This window comes from Struthio camelus, chromosome 11 (genome assembly GCF_040807025.1).
Source record: "Struthio camelus isolate bStrCam1 chromosome 11, bStrCam1.hap1, whole genome shotgun sequence".
In the NCBI taxonomy this organism is placed as follows: Eukaryota; Metazoa; Chordata; class Aves; order Struthioniformes; family Struthionidae; genus Struthio; species Struthio camelus.
Window position 1 is genome coordinate 22,122,641 of NC_090952.1, and position 26,887 is coordinate 22,149,527.

At 47.0% G+C, this 26,887-nt stretch overlaps 2 protein-coding genes across 14 annotated transcripts in view; both read left to right on the plus strand.

The window, feature by feature from the left end:
- The window catches only part of ATP11C (ATPase phospholipid transporting 11C), a 76,804-nt gene extending 61,263 nt beyond the window's left edge, over positions 1 to 15,541 (plus strand). For 5 of the 13 annotated variants that reach the window (XM_068956493.1, XM_068956495.1, XM_068956492.1 and 2 more), the window contains 5 exons: positions 1,286 to 1,421; positions 3,246 to 3,311; positions 4,183 to 4,286; positions 6,906 to 7,059; positions 11,467 to 15,541. In XM_068956493.1, coding sequence (XP_068812594.1) covers positions 1,286 to 1,421; positions 3,246 to 3,311; positions 4,183 to 4,286; positions 6,906 to 7,059; positions 11,467 to 11,718 — 712 coding nt within the window. In that variant the 3' untranslated portion in view covers positions 11,719 to 15,541. The other 8 variants (XM_068956500.1, XM_068956498.1, XM_068956497.1 and 5 more) reach the window with 6 other exon arrangements.
- A 6,952-nt stretch (positions 15,542 to 22,493) lies between these two features.
- MCF2 (MCF.2 cell line derived transforming sequence) overlaps positions 22,494 to 26,887 on the plus strand; it is a 61,060-nt gene continuing 56,666 nt past the window's right edge. The window contains exon 1 of the mRNA XM_068956853.1: positions 22,494 to 22,628. Within this exon, the coding sequence (XP_068812954.1) occupies positions 22,508 to 22,628 (121 nt within the window). The 5' untranslated portion in view covers positions 22,494 to 22,507. The remainder of the gene's footprint in view (positions 22,629 to 26,887) is intronic.

Genomic DNA, 26,887 nt, shown 5'->3' on the forward strand with positions numbered 1-26,887 from the left:
TGACAAATGCTGCAGGACATAAACGAGAATGCAAAGCAGAGCCTGCAGTGAGAAAGTTCTTTGCGTCTTTTCTCACAGCAAAAAAAAAAACCCTCTTACAATCTGTTTTATCCATGTTTCCTGCTCATTTCCAAATTACAGTATGTTAGACCATTGTCACTGCAACATCCTAAATAAGATTCAGTAGAGTTTTGTTTTAGAAACTAAAATTATAGGACTCTAGCGTTACACCTGTTTGCAAGATGCTATATGCTGAAAATTAATATATCGCTTAAATAATTAGGAAGAAAGATGACAGAAGAACGGAGATTTTTGTTCTTGTCATAAATGTGCTTTTTCTCCCCTGTTAATATTCACATTTTAAGCAAGATAACCCGAAAAGATACTGATGTAGGAGAAATTATTCTTCTAAAAACTGGAAATGGTTTTGAAAGTATTTTTAGGGAAAGACTTCTGGCACAGTATTCCCTTTTTGTATCTAGCCACTGTGTTATGCTTGTGGCTTTTCAGGCACGGTCAGAGCCGTGCGTCCCTGTAGCCCACGTATTTTTTCCGGCAGGCAGCTGTAATGTTGGGGTCCTGCAGAAAGGACCAGAAGAACTGGAAGTAACTTTAGGATTTTTCGGACTTGGCTCTTGCAGCTTTGCTAGCCCAGCAGAGGGCATTCATTTCTGCAGTGGCAGCATCACTTATTTTACTGGTGCTTTTTATGAGGTCCCTGCAGAGCACTGTAAATATCACATCAATCTGCAGCTGCTGCCGAAATGCTAGATCTTATTCCTGCGTTCACCCAAAAACCCTCCGCTAAAGCCCCTTGTTAAAACATGTGCCACCTGCTTCAGTAGGTTATTTCCAGCCTGTGCAGGAAAACACCAGTTCCAAGACCTGGACTTGCAGAGCTTTCTCCAAGGGTGAGTTTGCGTGCTCAGCAGAGTGCCACAGACTCCTTGCTTCATATCAAATTTTTTTCTGTATCATTGCCCCATATTAAAATTCAGCAGTTGGACCAGGTTGGGTTTTGATCTGACTTGTCTAGAGGTGAGGGACAAACAGATTAACTTGTCAATTCTCTTACGCTTCCTTATGACCAGCACTTTTATATATACAAACGTATAGATAGCAAATGTTGTCTGTGCTCTGTACGCTGCCAGAAATGTGCATGTTCTCGCTCCGTGTCCCCTGAAGCAAGGGCCTGCGCCAAAGCCCGCTGAAACTGGCTGCAGTGGGCTTTGCAGCAGGTCCTAAAAGTGACAGTGATTTTTCTTGTTACTCCATCTCTTGACAGGAAAGTTTCTGATAATGCAATGTTGCAATGGAAGCCTTTCTTGTACTGGACCTTTCTGGGCGCCTTTGAAGGACTCGTGTTTTTCTTTGGGGTTTATTTTCTTTTTCAAAATTCGTCATTGGAAGATAATGGAAAGGTAACAACAACAAAAAAGAAAAGAGAAAGATGAGTGTTTCTCCTGTGCCCTGCCTTTTCTCTATGCCTTGCAGTGAATATCTATACGCTTGATCTGTGCGCTGTGTCTAGTCTTGTCCGATGGCGTCGCATCGCTTACGGGGTGATTCTGTAGCAAAAGCCGAAAACAGAACGGCTTCCGTATCGCCATGGAAACAGGGTAGAGATGGTTACGCTCTCTAGGTAAAATAACTAGCCTTACAAACAGCTTTTTTTTCGAACCTGGCGCTGCCTCTGAGCGTTGCACGCAGCTCTTGCCCTTCGCGGCGTGGCTCCAGGCGCTGGCCAGGGGAGGGCGAGACCTGCCGGCGTCGCTCCTTCCTACCCGTGAGGAAGCTGCCCGGGAAGATGGGGCACATGTTTGCCAGTGACTGAAACTGTCCTTTTCCCTGGCGCTGCAGTTTTGCTGTCGTTTTACGCCAGCGTAAGTTAGCACCACTGCCAGAAACAAGCCGGCTGTTCTTCTCCCCGCAGCCCTGCTGCCTGCTTGTTGGTGCCTCGCGTCGGGGCAAGCGTTTGCCCGGCCGCCTGAGCGCGGTGGGGAGCGGGTCCCAGTTAATCCCCCTGGAGACGAATATGTAAATAAATAACTTTTTGGCTGGCTAACGGGGTGGATTAGGAGCGCCAGGGTCAGTACCCAGGATCACGCCGGGGAGCGCGGCCGGGTTGCCCTGGGAAGCCTCCTCCCGTGAGCGCACGGCACCTCGTCAGGTCTCAGCTGAGGCAGTAACTTCTTTACACGATCACTTGTGACCCGCGAAAATACCCTAGCTTTTTTAGAGGGATAATATTTGGAGAAAATCTCATGAAATTTTTGTGTGTAAATGCGTTATCTTGCATAATCGCCAACATTTATGGCCTCAGCTATATGCAGTCGAGGCCAGTATTGCAGTTGCAGGGCCTTTCTGTATTTACAGCCCTTTTGGCTGTATTTGAATAAAACATTTGGTCACTGATACCTTCTGCAAAGGCCTTGAGAGGTCAAGTCTACGTGACACTGAAATAAGATATGTGGTTATGTCCTGTTTTGTAAACACTACTGCCTGTAAAAAAAAAAAAAAAAAAAAAAAACAAAAACAAAAAAACAAAAAAAAAAACCAAACTGCTACCAGCAATTGTTCACAGTATCCATGTTTGATTGAATCCTTTTGAATCCTTTTTCGCTCCTATTGACTTTAATTTTTTTGCATTTTTTAAACTTTTACATTTCATTTTCTGTTTTAATGTATGCATTCAGATCTTGACAGCCTTTGGTAAGCATCTGTCCCATTCATTGCCATCATTTGGATTTATATACAGTATCTGCTTTTCTTTGTTGTGCATAGTCACTAGTATCTGCAAACCAAAACAGTATATTCTAGTATGAAAAAAAGCCCATTGGTACGTTCTGCAAATGGGAATAAAACACGATGATACATACAGGGGCTCTGATGGTTTTGTGCTATGAGAAAGCAGAAACTGAGTAAATTACCAAGAAATCATTAAATAGGTGGTCCAAACGACTTGCATTCTTGATCAACATTGCTGTTAGTAGGAGATTGTATTTGTCACTGTCACAACACTGGATTAATTGTTTGTGTGGTCCTGCATGGCACAGGGTTAGTGCAAGGGAGCTGGTTGTGCGAGAGCGTCTGGTACGTGTCCGGGTGCTTGAGTCCAGAGCGGCAGTCACTCTCCATTGAGTCGTGCCCCCTCTAGTTCCTGCTTGCCTCGTTTCCGTCACTTTTACTGTTTCTTTCAAGCCACGTGGACAGAGATGCATGTGGGAATGTGAAATGTTTTTCAGGTTTTCGGAAATTGGACCTTTGGAACTATTGTTTTCACCGTGTTGGTGTTCACCGTCACGCTGAAGGTTAGACTTCTTCTCCTTCCTTTTTCAGTTATTCATCTTTGCAGCCCTCTCTCCATGCGTGTGTGCGCGCTGTGGTATAAAATGCTGTAATATATTGAAGATAGCTTGTATTCATACTTTTTTTCCCCCAAATCATCTGTTCTTGCATATAGGCAGAACTTTCCAAACAGTTTATTGACTGCTGTCCTTTTTTAGCTTATGATCTGTGTTTGTATGTATGCATTTCTGTTTTGGTAAATTTTCCTCTTGTTTTTTGCCCCCTTCAGAGAACTCCAGTTGGATTCAATTGTCTTTCACTTTTTTCTTTCAACTTATCTCTCTCTCGCTCTCTCTCTCTTTCCCCCCTTCCTCCACTTCCCATTTTTCCCCCTTGGCTTTCAGTTCAGGAGAGATGAAAGGTACAATAGAATATTTGGGTTTATCTGCCTTAGTTTAGCCATTGCTAAGCAGCCTGAAAGCACTTCTGTCAATACAACTGGCAAATCTGCTTTGTTTCATGGAGCTTTCCAGAATGGACAGTTTGCATAAGACCTTACAAAAGGGTCTTTTATGTTGAGTTCAGGACAGCAGGTGGTGACAGAAGGCAATTACAATCACCTTAACCTTTAGATGTGTTTTTTCTGTAGCATCAGAGGGTGCATCAAGCTTTATTCTATTAAAAAGTGTCAGTTGCAATTAGGAACTCTGTTTCCTTGTCGATACTGTGCCAGCTTGTAGACATTGAAGATGTTTTCCCTCTTGTCCCTGTGCTGAGTATATGACGTGGGATGCTTCAACTTTGCTGTGAAAGCAGTCAGAAATTTCACATAAATACAAGTGACTATACTTTGCTCCTAATGCCTTTTCCATTTATTTATTTTTATTTGCACAGCTAGCATTAGATACTCGATTCTGGACGTGGATGAACCACTTTGTGATTTGGGGCTCCCTGGCCTTCTATGTGTTCTTCTCGTTCTTTTGGGGAGGAGTCATTTGGCAAGTATCTTTCTGCTTTCAGTGGTGCTTTCACAGGGGAACGTGCAGCACTCGCATCGCAGAGGATGCGATTGCAGCGTCCCCTTATTTGGGCTATGCAAAGATTACGGAGGGCAGGGTGTCTGCAACCACGGTAAGCGTGTGTTAGTCTGCCGTGTGAAATGGTGGCAGGTAACGTGGGGTTTTTTGGGTTTCAGTGCTCACATGATGGGTTTTCTCACTGGAAAGGAGAAAGATGTTGGCAAAGTGAGGGGAAGCGGGCAAGAAAAAGGGTTATCTCTGCATGCGACACCCACTAAGAGGTAGTGCTGGAAGAGGGCTGGTGCGGGATGAGATCTGTCCCAGGAGCGGAGACCTGCCGAAGGGAGCCTGCCGCGCCTGGCACCCAGGCTGCGATCTAGGTGTTGGGTTTTGGGTGGGAGGTGGCGCGCTGGCTTTTGGGTGAGAGGTGGCTTGTATTGTGCCCAGAGGGGCCGTTTCTGGTGCCGGGGCTGTTGTCTTCATTGGGAGGTTCCAGTATAAATATTTCATGGTCTCTGTGGATGTGTGTGTGGATGGGAAAGAAAGGAGAACGTGATGTTGGGGAGAAAGGCGGCAATATGGAAGGGCAGAGAACAAGCGAGGCAGATGCTGAGCTGCAAGGACCTGGCACTGTGCTACGGCAGAAACGAGCAGGGTGAAGCAAAGATGCTGCTGCTGAAAGTCTGGCTCTAAGAAGGTGGAAAAAACCCTCATGGATTTCAATGTGACCAGGATTTTAGGTGGAATGGCTGGCAAAGACGGGAAAGCACGGTAAATTACAACTATTAGCCAGCTTTCTGTTTCATGTGCTAGAGCAGGCATTCATACTCGCTTTCATAGTAGACAGCATCTCCTGTTTCACTCTCTTATTTTTGCTTGGGCTAGTGCCGTGAGTCATTGGGTAGATGCTTAACCCAGCAGCCTGCTAATAAAGTAGAGGAGCTGATTTAAATATCTTAATTTGGGGTCACAGGCTTTGTTTAACTCTCCAGAGTTCATAACAAACAGATTTGGATCTGAAATTTAGCCAGCTCTTTTCTTTCTGCTGAAATGTGCGAGTTTTCCACTGGAGTGTTTAATTTACATAGTGTGATATTTTAAGCTAATGCTAAACAGCAAAATGCTTTATAATCCTTGTCATCATTTATTTATGAGGCATTTTTCCCAAGTATCTCTCAGTTCCCTTCTGTCATCAAGGGAGGGAAAAAGATGCTGATAAACTATTGGGACCTCGTGTCTCTGGATTACCACCATCAAAAGCAAATCCAAAGCTTTAGCCAAGTCCCCCGTTTCTGACATTTGGACATTTGGGAAGAGGGAGAAATGCTTGCACGCCTTCAAAGCACCAAAGGTGGTGCTTTGTCTCAACTAAGACCCAAGCTAAAATTTTCCACAACACCCAGGTTTCATTTTCTTAATAGGCTCTTAAGCCTTGTGCATCTGATTTATAGAAATCCCTCTTTCAGAAGTGGCTTGGGCACTTGCTAAGCGTTTGTTCCAATCCCTTCTCCCCCTAAAATGAAGCAAACATGGAAGGTGATAGTAGGAAACATACAGATATGCTGAAGACTGTGACTGTTTGAAGAGTCAAGTTACTTCCCAGCTGTTGCCATTTAGAAAAGTAACTGTGCTGTTATCAATAATAGCAAAAAGAGACATGCTTTGCAAATGCACGTGGCTTTTACAAAATGAGATGAAAACCTGCAGATCTCAAATGCAGTTGTCTCTGCTTTCTGAAATCAATTTGGAAAAGATTCGGGATTAATTATTCTTAGAGAATAATTAGAGAGTCTATTCTTAGAGAACCTAGAGTTCCTGGACAGCTAGGAAAGGCCCTTCACCAGCATCTGCTTGCTCTGAGGTTAGCTTTTCTCCAGATCATAGCAAGCACTTGACTTCATGTTCCTTTTCCCGCTGGAGAGATCAGGGGTAACAGACCCACTGTGTGGTGAACTGAACTGTGACTTGAGTCTGACTCAAGTCTTGGGTCACTTGATGCTGCAAGAGTAAATGCATATTTAAGCTGATCAAGCAGAAGGAGAAGGAAGGAGGAGGAGGGAGCTGTAGAAAAAGTGAGCACTAGAAGTATGGAAGGAAGTGTTGCAAGAGAGTGAAACAGCTGCGGAAGGAGGGAGGAGCGGGAGCGGTGGCCTTGGAAACTCAGATGAAGGCAGCTCATTGTGTTGAGAAGGGCCTTGAAAAGGTGAAGCGTTTGGATGAAGGTAAGAGAAAAGCAGGGGCGGCCAAGGATGCTGGTGTGGCACTCAGGAGGCCCGAACCAGGGATTGGAGAAACACGCATCAAACAGTGCCTGGGCTGAGAAATGGCAGGAAGAGGCCTGTGCTGAGAGGGGAAAAATACCAAAGGAGACTTGGGAGGTTGAGACAGCCCTCAAGAATTAGAGCAGTTGAAAGGAGAAGATGCAAGTTTGGCAGAAAAATGGACAGTGTTTCTGCACCGATTGTACCTGCCTGCATTTCAAAGGGAGGTTGTACTGCTGGTGGTTTGATCTGAATCTTCCTTTGAATATGACCTAGCTGAAAAACTTGTGCAGCTGATCATGTTAACCAGAATTTGTTTGTATCCTTTCTATTTCAGGCCTTTCTTGAAGCAGCAAAGAATGTATTTTGTATTTGCCCATATGCTGACTTCCGTTTCCACATGGCTGGCAATAATTCTCCTGATCTTTATCAGCCTTTTCCCAGAAATTCTTCTAATAGTTTTCAAAAATATAAAAAAGAAAAAACATCAGGTAAGGAACAAGATAATATACTGCACAGCGTTTTTGCAAAAGTCTCTCTCAAACCTCAGATGAACTTGTAATGGTACTGTGTAGCATTCTCATCTTGAGGAAGGCTTTCTAGAGTCTCGTCTTGCTCTTTCACATGCCAGCAACGTCAAGAAGCTCATCTAAAAATATTGCCTAGACCTGTAGCAAGGAGAGATTCAACCAGTGCCTTTTCTTAATTGCTCTGACTGTATGCAAAACTGTCCTCCTTTATTTAAAAAAAAAAAAAAAGGGAAAAAGTACAGTAACCCTTTTCCAACCTCCATTGATCCTCAAATCAGCATTTTGTGTCCTTAAAGCTACTTCTTTTTATGTCAAAGAACATACTGAAGATGTTCTCCTTGGCCATGCCCTCCAGGTGCCAGTGCAGAGGGAAGTGAGTCAGGTTGTGTCACATCTGCCAGCCCCCCTTTAGTAACCTAGGGCTTGTGAAATGGCATTAGCCTGCTGTATCTAGATCTCCTCGAAAGCTTTCTGGGCTTCTTAACAGCTCTCAGCCGGTGAGGCAGAGGGCCCGTTTTAGACATGCAAACCGTCTCCTAAAAGTTTCCTTGGTCGCTCCAGCGCGTGCTGAATGCCGGCGCTGCTGTGGTCATGAGTGGCGCAGAGGGTGTCCTGCGCTGTGAAGTTTCCCGTCCCTTGCTGTACGCCAGTCCAGCTCCCCGCGGCCGGTCGCTCTGTACGCCTTGCCTCCTGCCGGCAGCAGCCGCCTTCCCCACGCAATGTCAGCACGTTTTGCGTCAGGTCAGCAAGCGGCATCTTGCCAGCCGCTTCCCGGCTCTTGCCTCCAGCTTTGCTTTCTCCTCGGCCGCGGTAGCGCACCAGCTGTTAATGCAGCCGTCCGTAGCCGAAGTGACGTGGGACCGTACTGCCGAGCCGCTGCCAGCCCTGGCCCGCTCCCCTAGCAGACACGCAGCGTGTGCTGCAAATGGTGCCTTTTGCCACGGTGACTCTCCACCGGCGCCAGCAGAAGCTCTCTCCTGGGGCACGGCGGCACAGAGATAGGAGTGCGCAGTGTACCCTACACCCGTATCCTGAACCAGCACGTTTTGTCAGCAGGACTGTTCAGAGTTGATCTGACCCAGCTTGGACAGGAGTTGGTGTCAAGTTAAACCAGTAAATTACTTTTCAAATAGTAAAGTTCAAAGCAGGCTTCTCCTTTGAAGCTTTTATAGCCTGTGAGGTTTTAGTGCACTTTCTTCACCTAGGATAACTTATTTCTACATAGGGATGAAAGATAATGATTATATTGGTTAAATAATATATATCCAGTAGAGTTTAAAGGTTTTTCCCCCATATCATCTGAAGTACAAGTTTGGCACAGTATCCCTGAAGTAAAACATGCATCTGCAAAAACAGAAATTGAAGTTGAAAGGGATACAGACAATGAGTTAAGTATCATTGAATTCTGGCAGGCTAAATATTATTTCTTCCTATTAAGTGTTATTTAATAGCTTCTAGATTGACCCCCTGATTGAATGGAAAGGGAGTGATTTGCTCTCAGCAGCAGCTGTAGGGGCGTTTGAGGCAAGTGCCCTGACAGGGTGACCAGGGCTTCCCAGGAGTGAGCCGCGGGTCAGCTCACCTGGGTGCCTTCAGATGACGACCGGAAAATCCATTCCCGCAGATAATACTTGCTTCCAGGAGTCCCTTATACACTTTAAAGAAGTCTCATGTGAAGTTGTTTAGCAAAGCAACAGTGAGCGCCAACTAGCAAAGTCTTCATATGTGTCTACTAAACGTAGGCTGAGCCTTATTTAAATATACATTTGAAGTAACAGCTTTGTAAAGTGCCTGAAGCAGATACCAACTCTAGATGTCTGTGGCAGTAGTCAGAAACCTAAGTCAGTCGCCTAATTTTTTTTTTTTTTCCAAAGATATCCACGACCAAGCAGATGATCTCAGGTCAAGACCCCTTTTGAGAGTCCTAACTTTAATATTAGAAATCAGTTTCCTGAGGGGAGCGTCCAAATGAAAATGCAGATTAGGGCGCTTTTTCAGGTCCCTGAGCATGCAGCCGGACAGCCGAGTTTCAGAAGCAAACGCTGGCGTCCGAGCGTCCGGCTCCAAAGCGGGGACGGAGGCCCCGTCAGTGGGAGTTCGTCCTTGACTTCTGCGGGACGAGTCTCCCAGTAACACAGCACACCGGCTGTGTCTGCTCAGCCGCTGTTACCTTCTGCATGGAGAAGCTTTTAATGGCAAGGCGCATGCGTGTTTTCCTTGATTTCTGCCTTTCTCTTTCTTGTACTGCAATTTTCTGTCTTTTGTGCTATTGTGAACTAGGTAACGAAGCGCCTTCCTTCCTCAGGAACATCCACTATCTTCATGCTTTCTCAAACCTCCAGCAATCACAGCTTTTCTTGGAGCGAATAAGGTGATTTCCTTTCTTAGTCAGTATGTGTTGCTTGCTCTACTGCTTTTTCCTTCTTTTAACACCTAACTGCTGAAAACCTGCGTTTAGATTTGCTCACCCAGCAAGAGCCTGCTTCCCCACCACCTCGCTTCAGTTTAAACCTTGTGTTTAGGTGTGCTTTGTCCGTCTCATTGCCTCTGTCTCCGACTGCTCAGGCCCTCCTGACCTGGTACGTGACGGTGTGCCGAGCTCGTCGTGCTCAGCACCTGAGTGGCGCTGGTGTCAGCCGGGGGCATTTGTGTCTCGGACCAGGCCCTTAGCTAGGGAGATTGTGCGTGTTCCTGGAAATCAGCGGCACTGCATAATATACTCTGGTCGTGGATCTGTCTCCTGTTACCACTAGTCATGCTCTCCGTCCCCTCAGTGGTTCTGCGTTTTATTGGATGAGACGATAAAAAAAAATCTCTAAAATGCAGAACAAAGTGGACTTAATTTTGATTATCCTCTGGATGACTTGGCCAATGGCTCGAGCTTGTTTCATCCAGTGGGAACTTCCCAAGTGCCCTTCTCTGCCTAGTAAATAACGTCTGTGAAGCTACAGTAGTTCTTTGTGCACATGAACAAGCCACTGCGCTCAGCCATCACAAGGGAAGATCTCAGAGACTTGCTGACCGTGGGGATAGCGTGGCTCACTCTAGAGCTATGTGTCCCTAGTGGTTTTATTTTCGCTGCACGCCACTGGTATTGCTCACTATTTTAAAAATACAGTTGTGAGGAGATCAAGGATGGTTCCATCCTCTCTTGAAAACACCTGTAGCATAAACTTTTTAAGTTAAAGGTTTTGGAAAGCAGGACTATTTTCTGAAAAGCACCTGTGCCTACCCTACTGAAAAATCTAGCCCCTATTAATCATCATGACGTTTAGAGAGGGTGTGTTGCTGCATCTCCTGTGATTCAGTGTAGTTAGCTTTAGGGAGGTGTGTATGTCCGTATTGTTCCACCGTTAGGCAGGTTAAAGTGTTGCATGTGCTATAAATATTTTTGCCTCACCGTTGCAGAGCAGTAGGAAGGCGCGTGACTCACTGTCGGCCAGACCTTCTGTCAGACCACTTCTTTTAAGAACGTTCTCAGATGAATCTAATGTGTTGTAACAGGTACCCTGCCCTAAGCAATGGGGATGGTTTTAAAAGGCCTTGATTAACTAAATGTAACCCCCCAAATCAATTAAACTGTGCTTCTTATAATTGTCTTGACTATTGGTGTGGGGCACCTGTCCTTGTGAAATGGAGATGCAATGTTTGGGATACATTTTAATTTGGGGATATTGTCCTATCCAGCCTTTTCAGAGTCTCGTATGTGCACAGATCCTCTCGCCCTAAAAGATCACACTGTATGTAAACAAATCTTGAGTACAGCTGATGCTTGAGCGTAATATTAACAGACAACTTAACACGATCCACTGATAGTATTCTCAGGCTAACAGCGACTATAAAACCTAACACTGATATATTTGCAATGAAGTATTTCAAATCTCGACTATTAAAATGATTCCAGTATTGCATCTGAATAGTACCACAATCCCTTTTTCCAGGGTGCATGCTGATCTGTCGGATAGAGATAAGTAATCTTTAATTCATCTGAATAGATTTGAACTAAACATATGTACTTGTCTATGTATGTCAGCATAGTGTACAGCAGGCATGTCTCTGTCTGTATGCATATATACACACAGAGAGCATCCTAGTACAAGTTTATCTCATTCTAAATGTTATAGTAAGCCAATAGCTACATAAATAAAAGTGCCTAACTGAATTCACAATTTAGCTTTCATGTGAAATGTTACGTAGCTGTGTGGTATCAGCTGCAAACATAAAACTACAAATTTTCTGCAAACCTCTCATATCCTCATACCCACATCTGTTGGTAAAGACATCATTTGACCGTATTGACGACAGGCAAAACAGTTCTCCAGACCTTTTAAGCGCCTCTGGCATAAATCTGGATTTATGTTTCTGTAGGCACGAGCCTTGCTGTTCCCCAGTCGCGGAGCTCCCTCGCGAAGGGAGGATCGCGTGTCCGTCCCAGCGAACGTTAGGTGGAGCTCTCCGCCGCTGCGTGCTGGCGGAGGCGGACGCCCGACGCGCTCCGACTGGGTTAGAAAGAGAATCGGAGAGGACAGCAAGGCCGACGCTACTCTTGGACTTCATGTAGTATTCTTGCAAACCATGCAAATTCATTTACCATACTTTTATTTCTTCCTTTGTGAATGAAATTTGGCATTTTTATTATAGCCTAATCATTCTTCTTCTACAAAATTTTTAACTCTTGTTTTTGTAAAAGAAAAAATAACAAGAAAAAACCGTTATGACTTGGGGAATGTAACAATTGCAATACATTTTCCTTCTGATTTTTGCAGACTGGCCACTTTGATCTGCCTATGTTAATGTCATACAAACGTATAGAGAATGGTTATGTGAAGACTGAAGATGCTGTTACTAACTTGGCAGAAAGATATCCTCTCAGGATACTTTAAATGCTCCATGCAAGCACTGCATCTGGTCATGCTGTAGGGGAAAAAAGTAATGTTTTTAACTTAACAGTTCTCGTTAAAATTACCAAGAATTGTAAGCAGCCATGCTGATAAAGCAGTAGCCAGGGCATTGGCCACAGTACCCATTTGTCTTTGGTCTTGTTGCCACCCCCGCACCCAGAATATCTTCTGAATCAAAAATCTGTGTGCTTGGAAGTAGAGAAAGCATCTTTGGAAATTCTTCAAAAACAGCATGAACACGGGCGCTTTTCACAAAAGCGAAAAAGAGAAGCAGCGTCCCATTTGGAGGCAGCTGCCCTGCTGACTGCTGCACATCTGTCCGAGAGCAGCGAATTGCTGTCGCAGCCTTTTGCTTTGCCTGACCAAAGAAGCAGCGCAGACTCCAAACCCGCTATCAGCCCCATCCAACTCCCCGAGGGTGCGGCAGGAAGGCCCTTCGTCCGGCGCGGGAGGCAGGTTATGCTGTGACGGGCACCTAGCTCGGGCCAGCGGGTTCCTCCAGCTGCGGGCTGGGTCCACGTCCCGCTCCGCAGGTGAGCTGCGACCCTCCGAAGCGCTGGGGCTGGATGGGCACAGCAGGAAGGCGTGAAAACCTGGGAGAGGTCTTCACCGATGGTGTGAGGTGTCCGGTCAGATGTCCTTCCCCTGGCAGCCAGCGCGGTTAGAGGTGACCTGTGGTCCTTGAGGAGCAGTGTGCCCACGTGGAGGGCCGCGGCGCTGATGAGACGTCGAAGTTCTCGCGCTGCCCATCCGCTCCTCTGTGCTGATGGGCCCTTTCCTGGAGGAAGGGGAAAAAAGAATGTTTTTCCCTCATGTTTTGGAAACAGGCAAGGACTGTTCATCGTGTTCGTTATGAAAGCTTTCTTGGTTAGGAAAGAAGCTCACAAATTGTGCTGTGCCAGACATCCAGCCCAGTTTTGCCCGGGCTTCTGTGGCTGCGGTCACATTGCTGCGCTGTGCAGTTGCTTAAACACTTTCAGGCCTGAATGGCAGTGCTGCCCTTGGATGGTCCTAGGGACACGGATTGTGCCTGTCCACACTTGCAGGCATCAAACTGCATCCTGAGTTATTTGCACTAAGGAGAAAAAAAAAAAAAGTCATTTAAAAATAGAATGAATAGCTTAGTCTGATCTCATTCATTTTATACTTTACTTGGTTTTTAAATTGGCATGTCCTTTTTAAATCCACCTTTACTAAGATGGGGGAAACTTTTGTTTGTTTTTTAGGTTGTAAATATCACATGTGCATAGCAGAGAGGTGGGATGTCTGAATCTCAGCTCTCTCTGATACTTCAGCTGTGAAAAATGCAGGGTTTTAAATTGTTTTAAGTAATAAGCAGTCATGGGAGCAGCTTGCGTGCCGCTATTACTTGATATTAAGGTTTACCCTCGTGCTGACTTCCCTTTGCCCCGCCTGGTACAATCTGCTGCTGGCTGGAGGTCTGCATGGCGGCGCAGAGGAAACGCTGCGATAAGCATTCACGTCTGATTTCAGAAGTAGTGTAAACTCTACGCTGCAGTCGGGCCTGGCTCCTGTTGTGTTTCCCTTGGGCTCCGTTTCCTTTTCACGCAAAGAGAGGATGAATTGGGACGAGACAGGACGTTCCCTTCCTCCAGTTTTGCTACGCAGCGGACTGTTGCCTCTCCGAAGAATCGCGCCCCTCGGTCCCTCCCCGACTCTGGCGAAAGCAGGATCGGGATCGTGAGCTGCAGGCGAATCCTGACCCACGGGCTGGGGAAGCTGTGGCCCCCTACCTCTATCGGGACGGGTCGCAGGGCAGAAGGAGCGAAGGGGCTGCACAGCCCCTGTGGCCACGGCTGCCCTCGATGGCTCGGCGCGGGTGTACGGACGGGACCGCTGTATCATACGCCCTGCGCTGGCCTCGGTGCACGCCACGCTCGTTGTCACCTTGTTGGTAACCACGGCTTGACTCCTTGCTGCATGCAAGTAAGGAGCTGCACTTGCAGCATGCCCACCATGGGCAAAGCTTTCTGCTTTTTCCTTTTTCTAGCTCATCTCGTGGACCTAGAATTCAACCTGCAGACCTTGGCCAATTCTGTTTCATTACTAAAACACGGTGCCTACAGATCAAGTATGCGATGAATACAAGAAAGATGCGCTCTATATGCCAAATCCAACCTTTCTCCTTAAATGTACAGTTGCTGTCTTCTGTTTACATAACCTTTAAAATGCGGGCACTGAAACGCGTAATTCCTGTGATTCAAAACCATTCCGAGCCCGAGTCGTCCCAAGTCTGACAGCCTGCTTCTCGGTTTCTTTTGTGTTGTATTCGACTTCTAGGGTCACGCTCTGTTCCCATGAAGACTCGCCCGGAGGTTTCGCTGTTGATGTTACAGGGAACAGGACGAAGCTTGCAGTGTTTGTGCTATGTGTGAACTGTCCTACTAAAGCCACTTACACAGGCTGAATGCTGCAGCCTGTTTTAAGACAAGAGCCTTCTGCGTGCCAAATCTTCCCTTTTACGAGTATCCAGTGTCAGTACGGAGTAAACCATTTGCCATAGCTGTACATTTAAACCCAAGGCACGTGTAAGCTGCTGAGACGGGGGTTGGGGTAAACAGAAATGTCTTGAATACCAGCTCTTTTTGGAAATGCGCATTTTCTTGGACTCAGATCTTCAGCTATTTCAGTGGCGTAGCTCAGCGGTGCCGGGACAGCCTCGTACCAGCAGGAGCGCTGGTTGTCCTGGCTCGGAAACAGTAGAAGGGAAATGTCTGGTGCTGCAGATGCATTGTGAAATGAGGGGAAACAGGAGACCAATCTGGAGCTAGAGAAGGAAGAGAAAGGTGGTGATACTAGCTATAAAGCATCAGCCAGCAGGATGTGAGAGTGGCAGTAATTTGACAGTAATACTGTGATGGCTGTTCCTATAAAACAATACAAGCTGCACTATTGCTGTGCTCTTTCATGAGCTAAAAGGTCAGTACAGGCTTATCGGTGGAAAAACTTGAAGGAAAAAGGCTAGGGTTTTTGCTAATAATTAATTGAAGTTTAGTCACTGGTTAGTGACTCTGAAAGATAAGAAAAGTAAGTAAGACTCCCTCTAAAAGTTTTATGTGATAATGGAAAAACTTGGTGTAGTCATAGCTACTTTTCAAAAGAAACCCCCAAACCTAATCTTCATTGTTATGAGAATATTATAAATGACTTGGAATTGCATAAAAGCTTAAAATTGAATTTGTGTACACACTTACAGCAGTTGAAAACCATACCTAATATTGTTCCATTCATCCAATTTCCTAGCCATGGAATTTTTTTTAAACACCATGTAGTATATAGAAAGTGTAAATTATATACAGGCAATGAGAAGATACATTTTCAGCTTCTTGCAAAAAAAATGGACTGCAACCTTACATTTTTTCACTTAAATGCAATTTTATACGTTTATGTTGCTTTATATAAAGGAGATTGAATGTGAATGTTACCTTTTATGAATGCAACTTGCTCTTTTTTCATTACAGAAACTTTTGTTTGAAGTAATCAATAAACTTTGGTATGTTGTTCTGATTAATATATGCATACCTTTGTCTGTCTTGTTTCCTTGGATGCTACTCTGGCAACGGTTTATAACTTAGGTTTTTATGTGGCAGTACTTGGAGGACTGTCAGCATTTTCCCTGTGCGCTGGATTAAATCAACAAGACTGTACTCAGAATCACAGAATCACAGAATGGTTTAGGTTGGAAGGGACCTCTGGAGATCATCTAGTCCAACCTCCCTGCTCCAGCAGGGTCCTCTAGAGCACATTGCCCAGGATCACATCCAGACGGGTTTTGAATATCTCCAGGGAAGGAGACTCCACTACCTCTCTGGGCAACCTGCTCCAATGCTCTGTCACCCTCACAGTGAAGAAGTTTTTTCTCAGGTTTAGGTGGAACTGCCTGTGGTTCAGTTTCTGCCCGTTGCCTCTTGTCCTGTCGCTGGGCACCACGGAGAAGAGGCTGGCCTCATCCTCTTGACACTCCCCCTTCAGATACTTGTACACGTTGATGAGATCCCCTCTCAATCTTCTCTTCTCCAGGCTGAACAGGCCCAGCTCTTGCAGTCTTTCTTCATAGGAGAGATGCTCCAGCCCTCTAATCATCTTGGTAGCCCTCCGCTGGACTCTCTCCAGTAGTGCCACGTCTCTCTTGGACTGGGGAGCCCAGAACTGGACACAGTACTGCAGGTGAGGCCTCCCCAGGGCTGAGGAGAGGGGCAGGATCACCTCCCTCCACCTGCTGGCAACACTCTGCCTAATGCACCCCAGGAGACCACTGGCCTTCTTGGCCACAAGGGCACACTGCTGGCTCATGTTTAACTTGTTGTCCACCAGCACTCCCAGGTCCTTCTCTGCAGAGCTACTTTCCAGCAGGTCAACCCCCAGCCTGTACTGGTGCATGGGATTATTCCTCCTCAGGTGCAGGACCTTGCACTTGCCTTTGTTGAACTTCAGGAGGTTCCTCTCCGCCCAGCTCTCCAGCCTGTCCAGGTCCCTCTGAATGGCAGCACAGTCTTCTGGTGTTTCAGCCTCTCCCCCCAGTTTAGTATCATCAGCAAACTTGCTGAGGGTGCCCTCTGTCCCTTCCTCCAGGTCATTGATGAATATATTGAACAAGACTGGACCCAGCATTGACCCCTGGGGGACACCACTAGCCACAGGCCTCCATCTTGACTCTGCACCACTGACCACAACCCTCTGAGCTCGGCCATCCAGCCAGTTCTCAATCCACCTCACCGTCCACTCATCTAGCCCACACTTCTTGAGCTTACCTACAAGGATGTGATGGGAGACAGTGTCAAAAGCCTTGCTCAAGTCCAGGAAGACAACATCCACTGCTCTCCCCTCATCTACTCATTTCTCTGCAGTACCTCCCATTGATACTGAGCATCCTTTCCCAGAAGGGAACACTGGGGTAGCTTCTCAGGGTTGGTTGGTGGTGTTACTGTTGTTTTTTAGCAAGGTGTTAGCAATTTTGCTGGTAATAGCTGCTGCACCTATCTGCCTTATATGTTCTGAACCCATTTCCTTGAAAAATGATCTACCAAAACAAGAAAGTAAATTGTATGAATTAGGTAATTTAACTTTTCAGAAGCGCTGAATTCTGGACTTTAGTTGATGAGGACATTTAGCAACTAGATTTAAAAAAAAAAAAAGCAAGTCTACCTGCCCAACTTCCATATGTGCAAGAAGACTGTTTTTCCTAACGCTGTATGTTGGTTCTGTACATCATGGCTAACTGTAATAAGTAACTATTTTTTAGTTCAAAGACTAGAAACACACAGATGAGGATTATTCTGTAGTTTGGAGGATGCTTAGAGCCGGTGCAGTACCGGCTAGGTATTTGCATTGATAAAATTCCAATGACGTAATGAAACTGTTAGAGCAGTTCTCATGCTGTTTGTATAATATATGAGAAAAATACATAGATTTATTTATTTTTTAAGGACATGGGTCTGATTCAAACTGAAATGTTTGTAACGAAAAACCGACAGTCAGTTTGAAAAATTCTGTTTTGGCTCCTTCAATTTATTCAGCTCCCATGAGCCACTGTAGGACAGATGGCTGTGCTATTTAAAACAAACTATAACCTTTAAGAAGAAGCTTGTACTATTGGAAACTAGATACACACATTGAGAATCTTAATAGTCTGTGTTGAGTGATAGTGAAAATTATCTGAAGAACTGCAAAGGCTTTTATTCTGAACTGTCTCTCCAGGCTGACAGCACAAAAGTAGCAAATGTAAGTGATGCAGGACTTCATGGATCACCAGAGGCTTCAGAAAGCACCAAATAACATTTAAAATATCTGTGTAATGCTTCATATTAGAAAGGAGAAGCATTCTGTAATGTTGTGATTTTTAAGATGAATAGCAGGAAGGTGAGGGGTTTTTTTTGGTGGGGGGGATTGCTTGTGTGTCAAATTTCCAAAATGTGAGAGCCGGCCTGGCCCTGCGGCTGTGGGAGCTGGGGCTGCTGGGCATGCAGAAGTGTGCCCATGCCCCTGCACTTGCTTGCAGTCACTGCAAAACACGGTGCGTCTGCAGAAGGCATGTGCACGAGCCTCTCCTTTGTGCTCGGATGGAGTTTGCTTCCAATATCTTCAAATGCCTGATGGGTAACCTGCTATGCTAGAAGACATGCTGTGGCCTGCAGAAGGGGCATGTGTGCACCTGCACGCGTGTTCCCTGCAAAACCAGTGATTACAAGAATAAACTAGGTAAATTGAACTTAAGCAAAGAGTAAGTGAGAGTGGAAGAGCGTAATGGAGTCCTTCTTCTTTTTCACATTGACATAGTAGCTGGAATAAAATCTTGGTCCTGATGAAATCCATGGTAAACTTCAGTTGATTCCTGCAGGGCCAGGATTTCTTCTCGGCCGTCGTAGCTCTGCTCCTCCTGGCTCTGAAAGAAGTTGAGCTGAAATGTGCCCAACTTGCACCTCTGAGGAGAGGTAGTGCTGCTACCCCATCCAAGTTTATCATTGCAGCGTTTTTGAGGGTGTGGGTTAGAGAGTCTAGCTCTCATGCATATGAAATTCTTTCATAAAATCCCTGCTTATGAAAACCAGCCAGAGCTTAATTACTCTTCTGCACAAGTACTCTAATGTTACTGGACTTATTCTAGAGGTGAACGTATTCCCCCAACAGCAGTTTGACTCCAAACTACATTTAGCTAGATCTGTTTTTCCAGTTTCCAGCACCACTCTAAAAACATTAAGCCTGTTCTAGCCTGTTTCAGCCATTGGAGTTCAGGTAGGAGAGACCAAGCAGCTGCTCACCACAGCAGGCAGGTCTCATGGAGCCCCTCGCAGGCTCTGCGAGGGCCCTGCCAGGCTTCGCCATGAAGGCAGGTAGCTTAGACCTGAGGCACCGGTGAAGAGAGAATCAGTGGAGAAATTGCCCATAAAAAGATGACGAGGCCACTACTATGGAGCGTGGCAGAGGTGTTTGCAGCAGCCTTCTAAACAGGACAGCAGGACAAATCGGGGTTTGTCCAAGCCAGGGAAAAGGAGGTTCCAACAGCTGGGATAGATAGATACAAAATGATGAGAACAGGACAGGCGCAGCATGGAAATCTGCAGGACTGCATGTGAGAACTGAGAGGGCTATAGGGAAGGCGACAGGTTCAGTTACTCCATTTAGCCAGAAACTATTTGCTCCAGCAGCTGTAAGAGGCAGGGTATATTTGGAGGAAAGACTTGGGGACTAGATGGACCATTGGCCATCTAGAACTGGAGACAATAGATGCATGTTTATAAGACATGTCAGGAAGCCTCTAATCAAACAGTATCTCCAAGTGGAGCAGCGGGGCTGGAGGCCGTAGTGCGACTCTGCCTCATTCCTTCCTTTCAGTAAAGTCACAAAGCACAGTATGAAAGTGCTATGTTTTCTCCAAATTCTAATAAAAATATATACTGGGGAAAAATACCTGATGTAATCATTCAGATCAGTCTCAAAAGGAGATCATAACACCTTGAGGACTTGAATGTCTGAGGTTCCTTCAAATAGAATATACAAACAATGGCTTGGTTGACTGTACGGGTATTTTTGAAGGGCGATTTCTAAAAACCAAACACTGGCACCAGTCCCAACAAAGGCTTCTAAGCTTTACATGAAATGATGGAGTGTGGTTTTTTTCCTTCCCCATCATAAAAATATGATGTGAATTTGTTGAAGTTAGTGGGATTTCTCCCCCACGCCTTCTCCCAAAGATCTGAGGATAAGGAATTGCACCCAAATGGAAAAAAACTCTGTTTCCAGAGGTACTGCAGAAGCTAGCATTATTTTTCCAGTTGATAAGAGCCCTAGGTCTCTGTAGGGACTCTTTCCCCTCACATACAGATGAATAAATATCACTCATAAAGAGTTCTGGACGTTGTTCAGCATGTTATGGGGTCTGAGGAGCAAAATCCTTGAAAAAGAAATATCAGCATGTCATTGTTTCCTTTTTTTTCCTGCCTCCTTGTTCCCTCTATCTCAACTTATCTTTATTCGAACAGGCAGAGAGTAATGCTCATCTGTGGAGGGAGACAAATATGACTGGTAGCTTCTGCCAGTATAAAATACGAGCAGCTGGATGGCACCTCTACTGAATACATCACTGGAATAGCTGGACATGCACTGTGAAATGCCCAAAAGAAAGAACTGTAAGCAGCCAGCCTTTCAAAGCAAGAGTCTTTGTGGCAATACAGGGTTTTAAGGGAATGATGGTGAGGAAAAGCCGTGCCTGGGTATACTTCGATCTGAGCAGAAGACAGCTTCTCTGTGGTGAAAGCTGGATGATGTTTCCTGTGCCAGCTGAAATGGCTGGAGGAGGCATAACCTCGGGACTAGCAAGCTGCATCACTTGCTTTGATCCGGCCTAGCCCACCAGCAGCCCAGGTATGTAACGTTCATGTGGAACACAGGAAGACCCAAACTTGAGCACAAGCAGTATTGCACACCCCTTTGCTCCCGTAGGCACAAAGCCCTGCAAGAAACCTCTCGCAGTGTGCTTGGAGTCTGCCTCCAGAGTGCCTTGGCACACCAGGGATAACGTGGACCACTTCAGGACTTTCTCCTGTCTAGCGCTCTAAAGTATTGATAGATATGGTGGTGTGGGGAGATGGTCAGTGACTCGGGCGCTTGAATTAGTAGCTATTTCCGTTGAGCTCAGCTTAGGTGTTCTGGATGAGCGAACAGCACTCCCATAGCAGCCTGCTTCTTACAGTCCATTTGGGACTTAATATAAGCCAGACCTGGACCTTAAATCTTCTATGTTTCCACGTCTGATCTCCTAACATCTGCTGTTGCAGCCATGCAGCTTGGCTGGTTGGCTGTAAAGATCTGATCTCGGTTCACTTTTAGCCATTTCTTTTCCATTGAGAGAGCAAGAAATGAAGTGATTGATAAACTTTAGAGATAATGTAGCTATATCTTCTATTGTCTAGTTTTATTTTTCTTGAAATTAGTGTTGCAAGTGGGTATTTATCACTTAGCAATAGTGAGTCCTTTTTACAGCAAACCATCCTCTGCAGAGGTAGAACAAAAAGGAGACTTGCAGTAGCACTTGGATGGGCCTCACTACTGCATAAACTGTTGCAGTTTAGGGAAAATAGCTTTCCTGCAATAGGAATGCAGTGTTTCTGTCTTTTCATGCCTGTAGCCTTGCACATGGCTGTTTTATAACCACTAGGTTATAAAACTGCTAGGCACCTGAGCTAGATTTTGTGATGGGTAAATAAATGCACATAAACTCTTCCCCCTCCCACAAGACATGCATTATGACCAGACAGAAGATTGTCTGTTGAAATCACTAAGTTGCTGAGAATCAGCTGTGTTAGAAACAAAGAGCACTGACTCAACAGGTAGTTTTTCCTTGAAAAATTCTATATACGCGTAAGGAGGAACACAACCAAAAAGCAGTGTGTTTTTCATGTTACCATTATTAGACCTTGGGTCCTAAATTAATAGCCCTGAATGCTGCAGTGCTGGGAAAAAAGGCTGCTATTACAGTACAGCAGTATAATTAAAAGGTTGTTTTGGAAAAACAGGAACATCCACTTCTCTGTGCTGGCTTCCTGGCCAGCTCAGGCTCCTGTTGAGAGTGAGCTGGCATGATCTGAACCTCGACATTGGAGCACTGAGGCTGGTGGGTCAGGCTGGCTGTGTGCTCAGGAGACTGGCCCAGCTGTGGCTCTAGCACGATTTAACACAGTTCTCATACGTTGTGCAAGGAATCTGCTAGATTGCTGCTTGCAAAAGACAAAAATACATTTTTTTTCTTAGAGAAAGTGATATAGGCTCAAGTGAAAATCTAGCAGTTTTGCAAATGTCAGTAGGAAATTTAAAAGGTATGAAAGTGCTTGTGTCTCCATGAACACATGGATCGCTCTCTGCCTGCGTGCATCACAGGGCAAACTCTGGGCCAATGTACTTCTGACCCGAATAAGCCCCTGTGCAGCATTTTAGTGCTACTTGGGCTTCCAGGGATGGTTTAAGGCCTGCAGGTCCTGATGTTTCAAACTTCTCTAAGCTGATGGCCGGGCAGTGATGTGAAAGGGTTGGGGGGGGTGGGGGGAGGACAGGCATATGCCTCGGTATGGAGGCGTGTGGAGCCTCGGTGCTTTGCCACGGGCTTGCACTGAGCAGCAGGGGGAGAAGCGTGGCAGCAGGCTCAGGGGCAGAGCGGTACCGCGCAGCAAGACACCTTAAACAGCAGGCGCTCGCTGCGGGTCGCTGCTGCCGGGGGCAGGCCCTCCCCGCAGGCGACAGCTCGTTCTCCCCCCCCCCCCAAAAAAAAAAACAAGGAAAAAAAGAATAAAAGGGGAAAACAATAGTAATAATAATAATAATAATAATAAAAACCGTAAGGGCGACGGGCCGGGCGGCAGCGGCGCTGCCCGCGGCGGCGGAGGGAGGCAGGAGCGCGGCGGGGCGGGGCGGGAGGCGGCGGCGCCCGCCCGTCCCCCCCCCCACCCCCGGCCTGGGCGGGCGGCGCGGCCGGCGGCGGAGCGCTGCGGCGGGGCATGGCCCTGGCCCCGGCCCCGGCCCCGGCCCGCGCCCCGCCGGGGGGCACCTCGGCGGGGGAGATGGAGGGCTACTACTGCCTGCTGCGGGCCGCCGCGCTGCTGGAGGCCGCGGCCGCCGGTGAGTGCCCCGCGGGGGGGGGGGTGGGGGGGCTGCGGAGCGCCGCGGGGGGCGGCCGGGGAAGCGGCCCCCGAGCCGCCCGCCCGGTGCGGAGGAGCCGCCGGCAGCGCGCCGGGGCCCGGGAGGCGGCCGCGTCCCGGGGCCGCCGTCGGGGCTGTCGCTGCCGGGAAGCTGGGGGTCCCGGGGCCGCGCACAGGTGTGGGGGGAGCGGGGGCAGCGGCGCCGCGGCCCGCCGGGTGGTCTGCGGCCGCAGGCGGCCCCTTCCGCGGGCTGCGGTGCGCGGCGCCCAGCCGCCGGGCTGCCTCTGCCGCCGCCGCTCCGAGCGCCTGGGGAGGGGGGGCCCCGCGCAAACTTCGGCTCCGCGCTCCGTGCCGGGCGCGGGCGGCTCCCGTGGCCACGCTGAAGGGCTTTCCCTGGGATTTGGGGGCTTACCTGTCGCTTGCTTCTCTGCGTAAGGCGCCTGGATCTATTTGCGGATCGGGACTAGCAATCCTTAATCTAGACAAGTTAAACCCAGCTTGGGTTTTTTGCAGTCAAATGCCAGGAGTGAACAGTAAACCTGCGGGTGCCAACTTCTCCCGTGCAGAAACGGAGATTTGAGTCACAGGCCACCGAACTGGGATGCAAAGACAGTGCAGATAAATAGCTGTTAGTATTAAAGTTTGTCTTTCTAGGAAGCCTCTGGTAGGGTTTGTTTCATGGTGGTATGTTTTAAGACTATGCGTATTATTTATTTTGATGGTTTACATTATCCATGTAGAATGGCCTCATTACTTAAGGAGAGGCTGTTTCACATCGCGCTGCCGACATGCCGTTTTGTTATTGGAATTCCTTGCTCAAAATGAATCTGAAGAAAGAAAATTGTTTTCAATCAGCAGAAGGTTAATTCTTTGCTAGTGGTCTTTGCCTCTTCTCAGGTTTTCTATGGCCAAAACAAGTCCTCCCTGTAAAGTTGCTTCTCAGCCTGATGATTATAATCTGCCCTTTCCTAGTTTCTAAAGTAGCAAAGCAGTAGGTGGATGCAGAGTGCGTGTATATGTCCGTCAGGCTGCCCTTCTTCTCTCCCGTTTTCCTTGGTCTTTCAGTGTCACTTACTCCCAGGCTGCGTTCAGGAAGGTGCAGAGTTGTAGTGACATTGCTGTGGTTACATGGCTGCACACCCTTAACGTAGAGCCACTGGTGGGAAGCAAATCTAGTCGGTTTTGTTATCCGCAGGCTGTAAGCTGCTCTTGAGCCTTAACAATGTTTCCTTTGATGGACAATGATCTGCTCATAAACTGTTTTGAGCCTGGATTTTTTTTGTTATTTTGTTTTCTTGTGGGGCGAACAGTTCTTTGCAGTCCAGTCTATAATCATCCAGGAAAGGTAGTGGCCTCCTGTGTCACTGCACCCTCACTTGTCAGAAAACGGAGGTGCTCATTATTCCATATTTGCTCACAGCTGGCAGTGTGCTTGGAGCCATGCCAGGCGCCAAAAAGACACACTGACCCAAAAACTTTGCATTCTAATTCTGGTTTCCTTGACCTCCTTGCAAAGCGCAGCTTAGGGTGCGGGAGGAATGCATCTGGCGGTAAGTCGCGGGTGCAGGCTGAACAGTGTGTCAGCTCTTCCCCAGTAACTGCTTGTGCACACGCTCTTCTGCGATAGCATGTGAGCTGACGCCTTCCCCTCTCCCTGTGGGCTGACCTACTTCATGCGAACGCAACAGGCAGTGTGCGAAGGCGCTTCCTGGAGCAGGCCAAATGCTGTCCTGCTTGCCGTGCCCCGTGCGGACGGGTCCATCCCCTTCAGTGTGGTATGGCAGGGTAGATAGGGATGATCGTGGTCAGTTAGGAAAGGATGCTATTGAATGTGCGATTAAAAAAAAGAATAGTTTGAGAGAGCCTGATCTTCCTTCCGCTGGTGTCAATGACGAAACACCCACACTGCTTGAACAGGAGCTGGGTGACAGGGAGATGGGGACGCAGATGGTGAGCGTATTCCATCGCCGGTGTAATGGAAACCAGGGGAGCCAGACAGCGGCTCCTTGCGAGCGCGAGACCCTAGCTTCTGGCCAGCTCCTTGCAGATGGCCTTTGTGTAATGTTCATACAAAAATCAAAAAACTCCACCCAAGCACAAAGGCACGCTTGTGTGGCTATAGCTGCAGGATCTGGACACGTGATTTGGGATATACATGGATTCCTAAGATTCGATGTTAAAAAAAAAAATGCTAAGTTGAGTAAGGTTCTCCCAAGCCATGAGATTAATAATAGACGCTTTTATAGCTTTTATAGCTACTCTTTCCTTTAAAAAGCCATAGACGTGCTCTGAGAGCTGTGAGAGTATGCGCCTAACGTGTTAGGGAAGCTGGGTGCCGTTATCGTTGCAAACCTCGCCAGGCGCTGCAGCCGCGGTGAGGACCACGGAGGACTACTAGCCTGGGAGCGCTCAGTAGTACGTGGGATGTGCTTCCTCTCCAGAAATCGCATTTGCTACAACTGCGGCTTAGTGGTTTATCATTCATTTACCATGACAAAAGTGAAATGACAGCAGGTCTGTGTGGGAGGCAAGCAACCAAAGTGTAAAATATCGTGGGGGAGAGAAAGCGTTCCAAAACGCTGTCTTTGCCACTAAACTGCTTAGAAACAAGGAGCTTCTGCAATGCTGCGGGAGCCAGGGTTGAGCAGGAGTTCAAACCAGAGCGCAGGCAGCACCGTGCATTTGGCTTGGAGCAGGAGCCTCTCCTTAAAGTTGGTTTGGGCGAGTATGATGGCTTGCTTGTAAGGAAATCCTGGTGCCACAAACCAAGCGAGCGCCCTCAACCTTGTGATCCGAATGGGCAACTTCAAGCTGGTGCGTGTTGATGTGAAAGGGTTCTTTCTGTGTGCCTGACAAATTCAGCTTGGGTCCTGCACACCTCCTTTTCCTACTTACTCAACTGCCAAAACCTCAATCATCTCATCCGACAGCTTCCCTAATGCTGTAAAATTGCAGGCTATTGCTAAGTTTGGGGCAGATTGCAGCGTCGCGGCGGAAGTGCCGGGTGGGGCTGCTGTGGCTTTCAAATCCCTTTCTCCTCCGAGGCGATGCTGGAATTGGCTTTGCAGTGGGGCTGAGTCAGGAAGCCCGGGCTGACTGCGAGGGAGCTTTCCCTCCGCCTCGGCTGCCCCGGCTAGACTGCTCCTGGGCAGAGCTGTTTCCTGGGAATTGTGCGCTGGCTGAGATGCCCTCAAGGTGCAATTAGCCGCGTGCTGTTCCATGGATGATCTGTCCAGGAACAAGGTGGAGGGAGATAGGCAACAAGCGCTAGCAATATTCCCCCCAGTTTCCATGCCACTGATTTGTCCTGCAGCAGGAAGTCTGCTTGCTGGATTCAGATAGTGTGCTTATGCTCAACACTGGAATGACAGAATTGAGCATTTTCATTTTTAATTTGGGAAAATTGTTTTTTATTTCTCTAACTTTGCAGTAGAGTTCATCGGTTATGCCATTGTGGGAACCAGGCTATACAATTTAGTTTCGTGGCTACGTGGGCTGTGAAAGCAAATAAATCTTTCCATTGACTTCAGTGAACTTCATTCCAGGTTTATGAGCAGGTAGTTGGGCCCAAGGATTTGCCGCTATTACATATCCACAGCTCTTGCTCAAGCAGGTGAGTTACTTTGTCCGTGCACAAAGCTGGAGTTTGGCTTGGAGAAGCAACACTTGCATGGTACTGAGTGGCGATGTGAAAGTTATAGATGTATGTATGCTCTCATTTTGCTCAGCAGCAGACTCTTTGAAAGTCTTTTGTGCTGAATGTGATACATTTTGGAGGCTACTGTTATTGGCTTGGGAGTACATGCTGATGGCAGATGCTAAGCATACCTTCCTATGGACAGTTGGCAAATGCACCTCCCTGCTGATGGGCAAAACACCTGTAGGCTCTTTCCTGAGCCTCCCGTAAGTAGAGTACTGGAACTGGGAATGGGAGAAAATTGAATGTATGTTGAAGCTCAGACATAAGTTTAAGAAATGCAAGAAACTACATTTTCTCAACTCCCACACTGATTTAGTTTAAATCCATAGGGTGGGTGTTGAGAAACTTTTATTACATTTCTTGTGATAAATATAAATCCATGTATAGCTGAGCTGGCTTTTATCTTCTCCAATTTTTGCTTAGTTAGGGATGATGTGAAAAGACAGCTAGCCTCGTTGGGCATAAACAGATCAGAGCATCCAATATTTCATTCTGCCACACCAGGAGGTTAGCTGCAGTGATAACAGGAGATAATATGT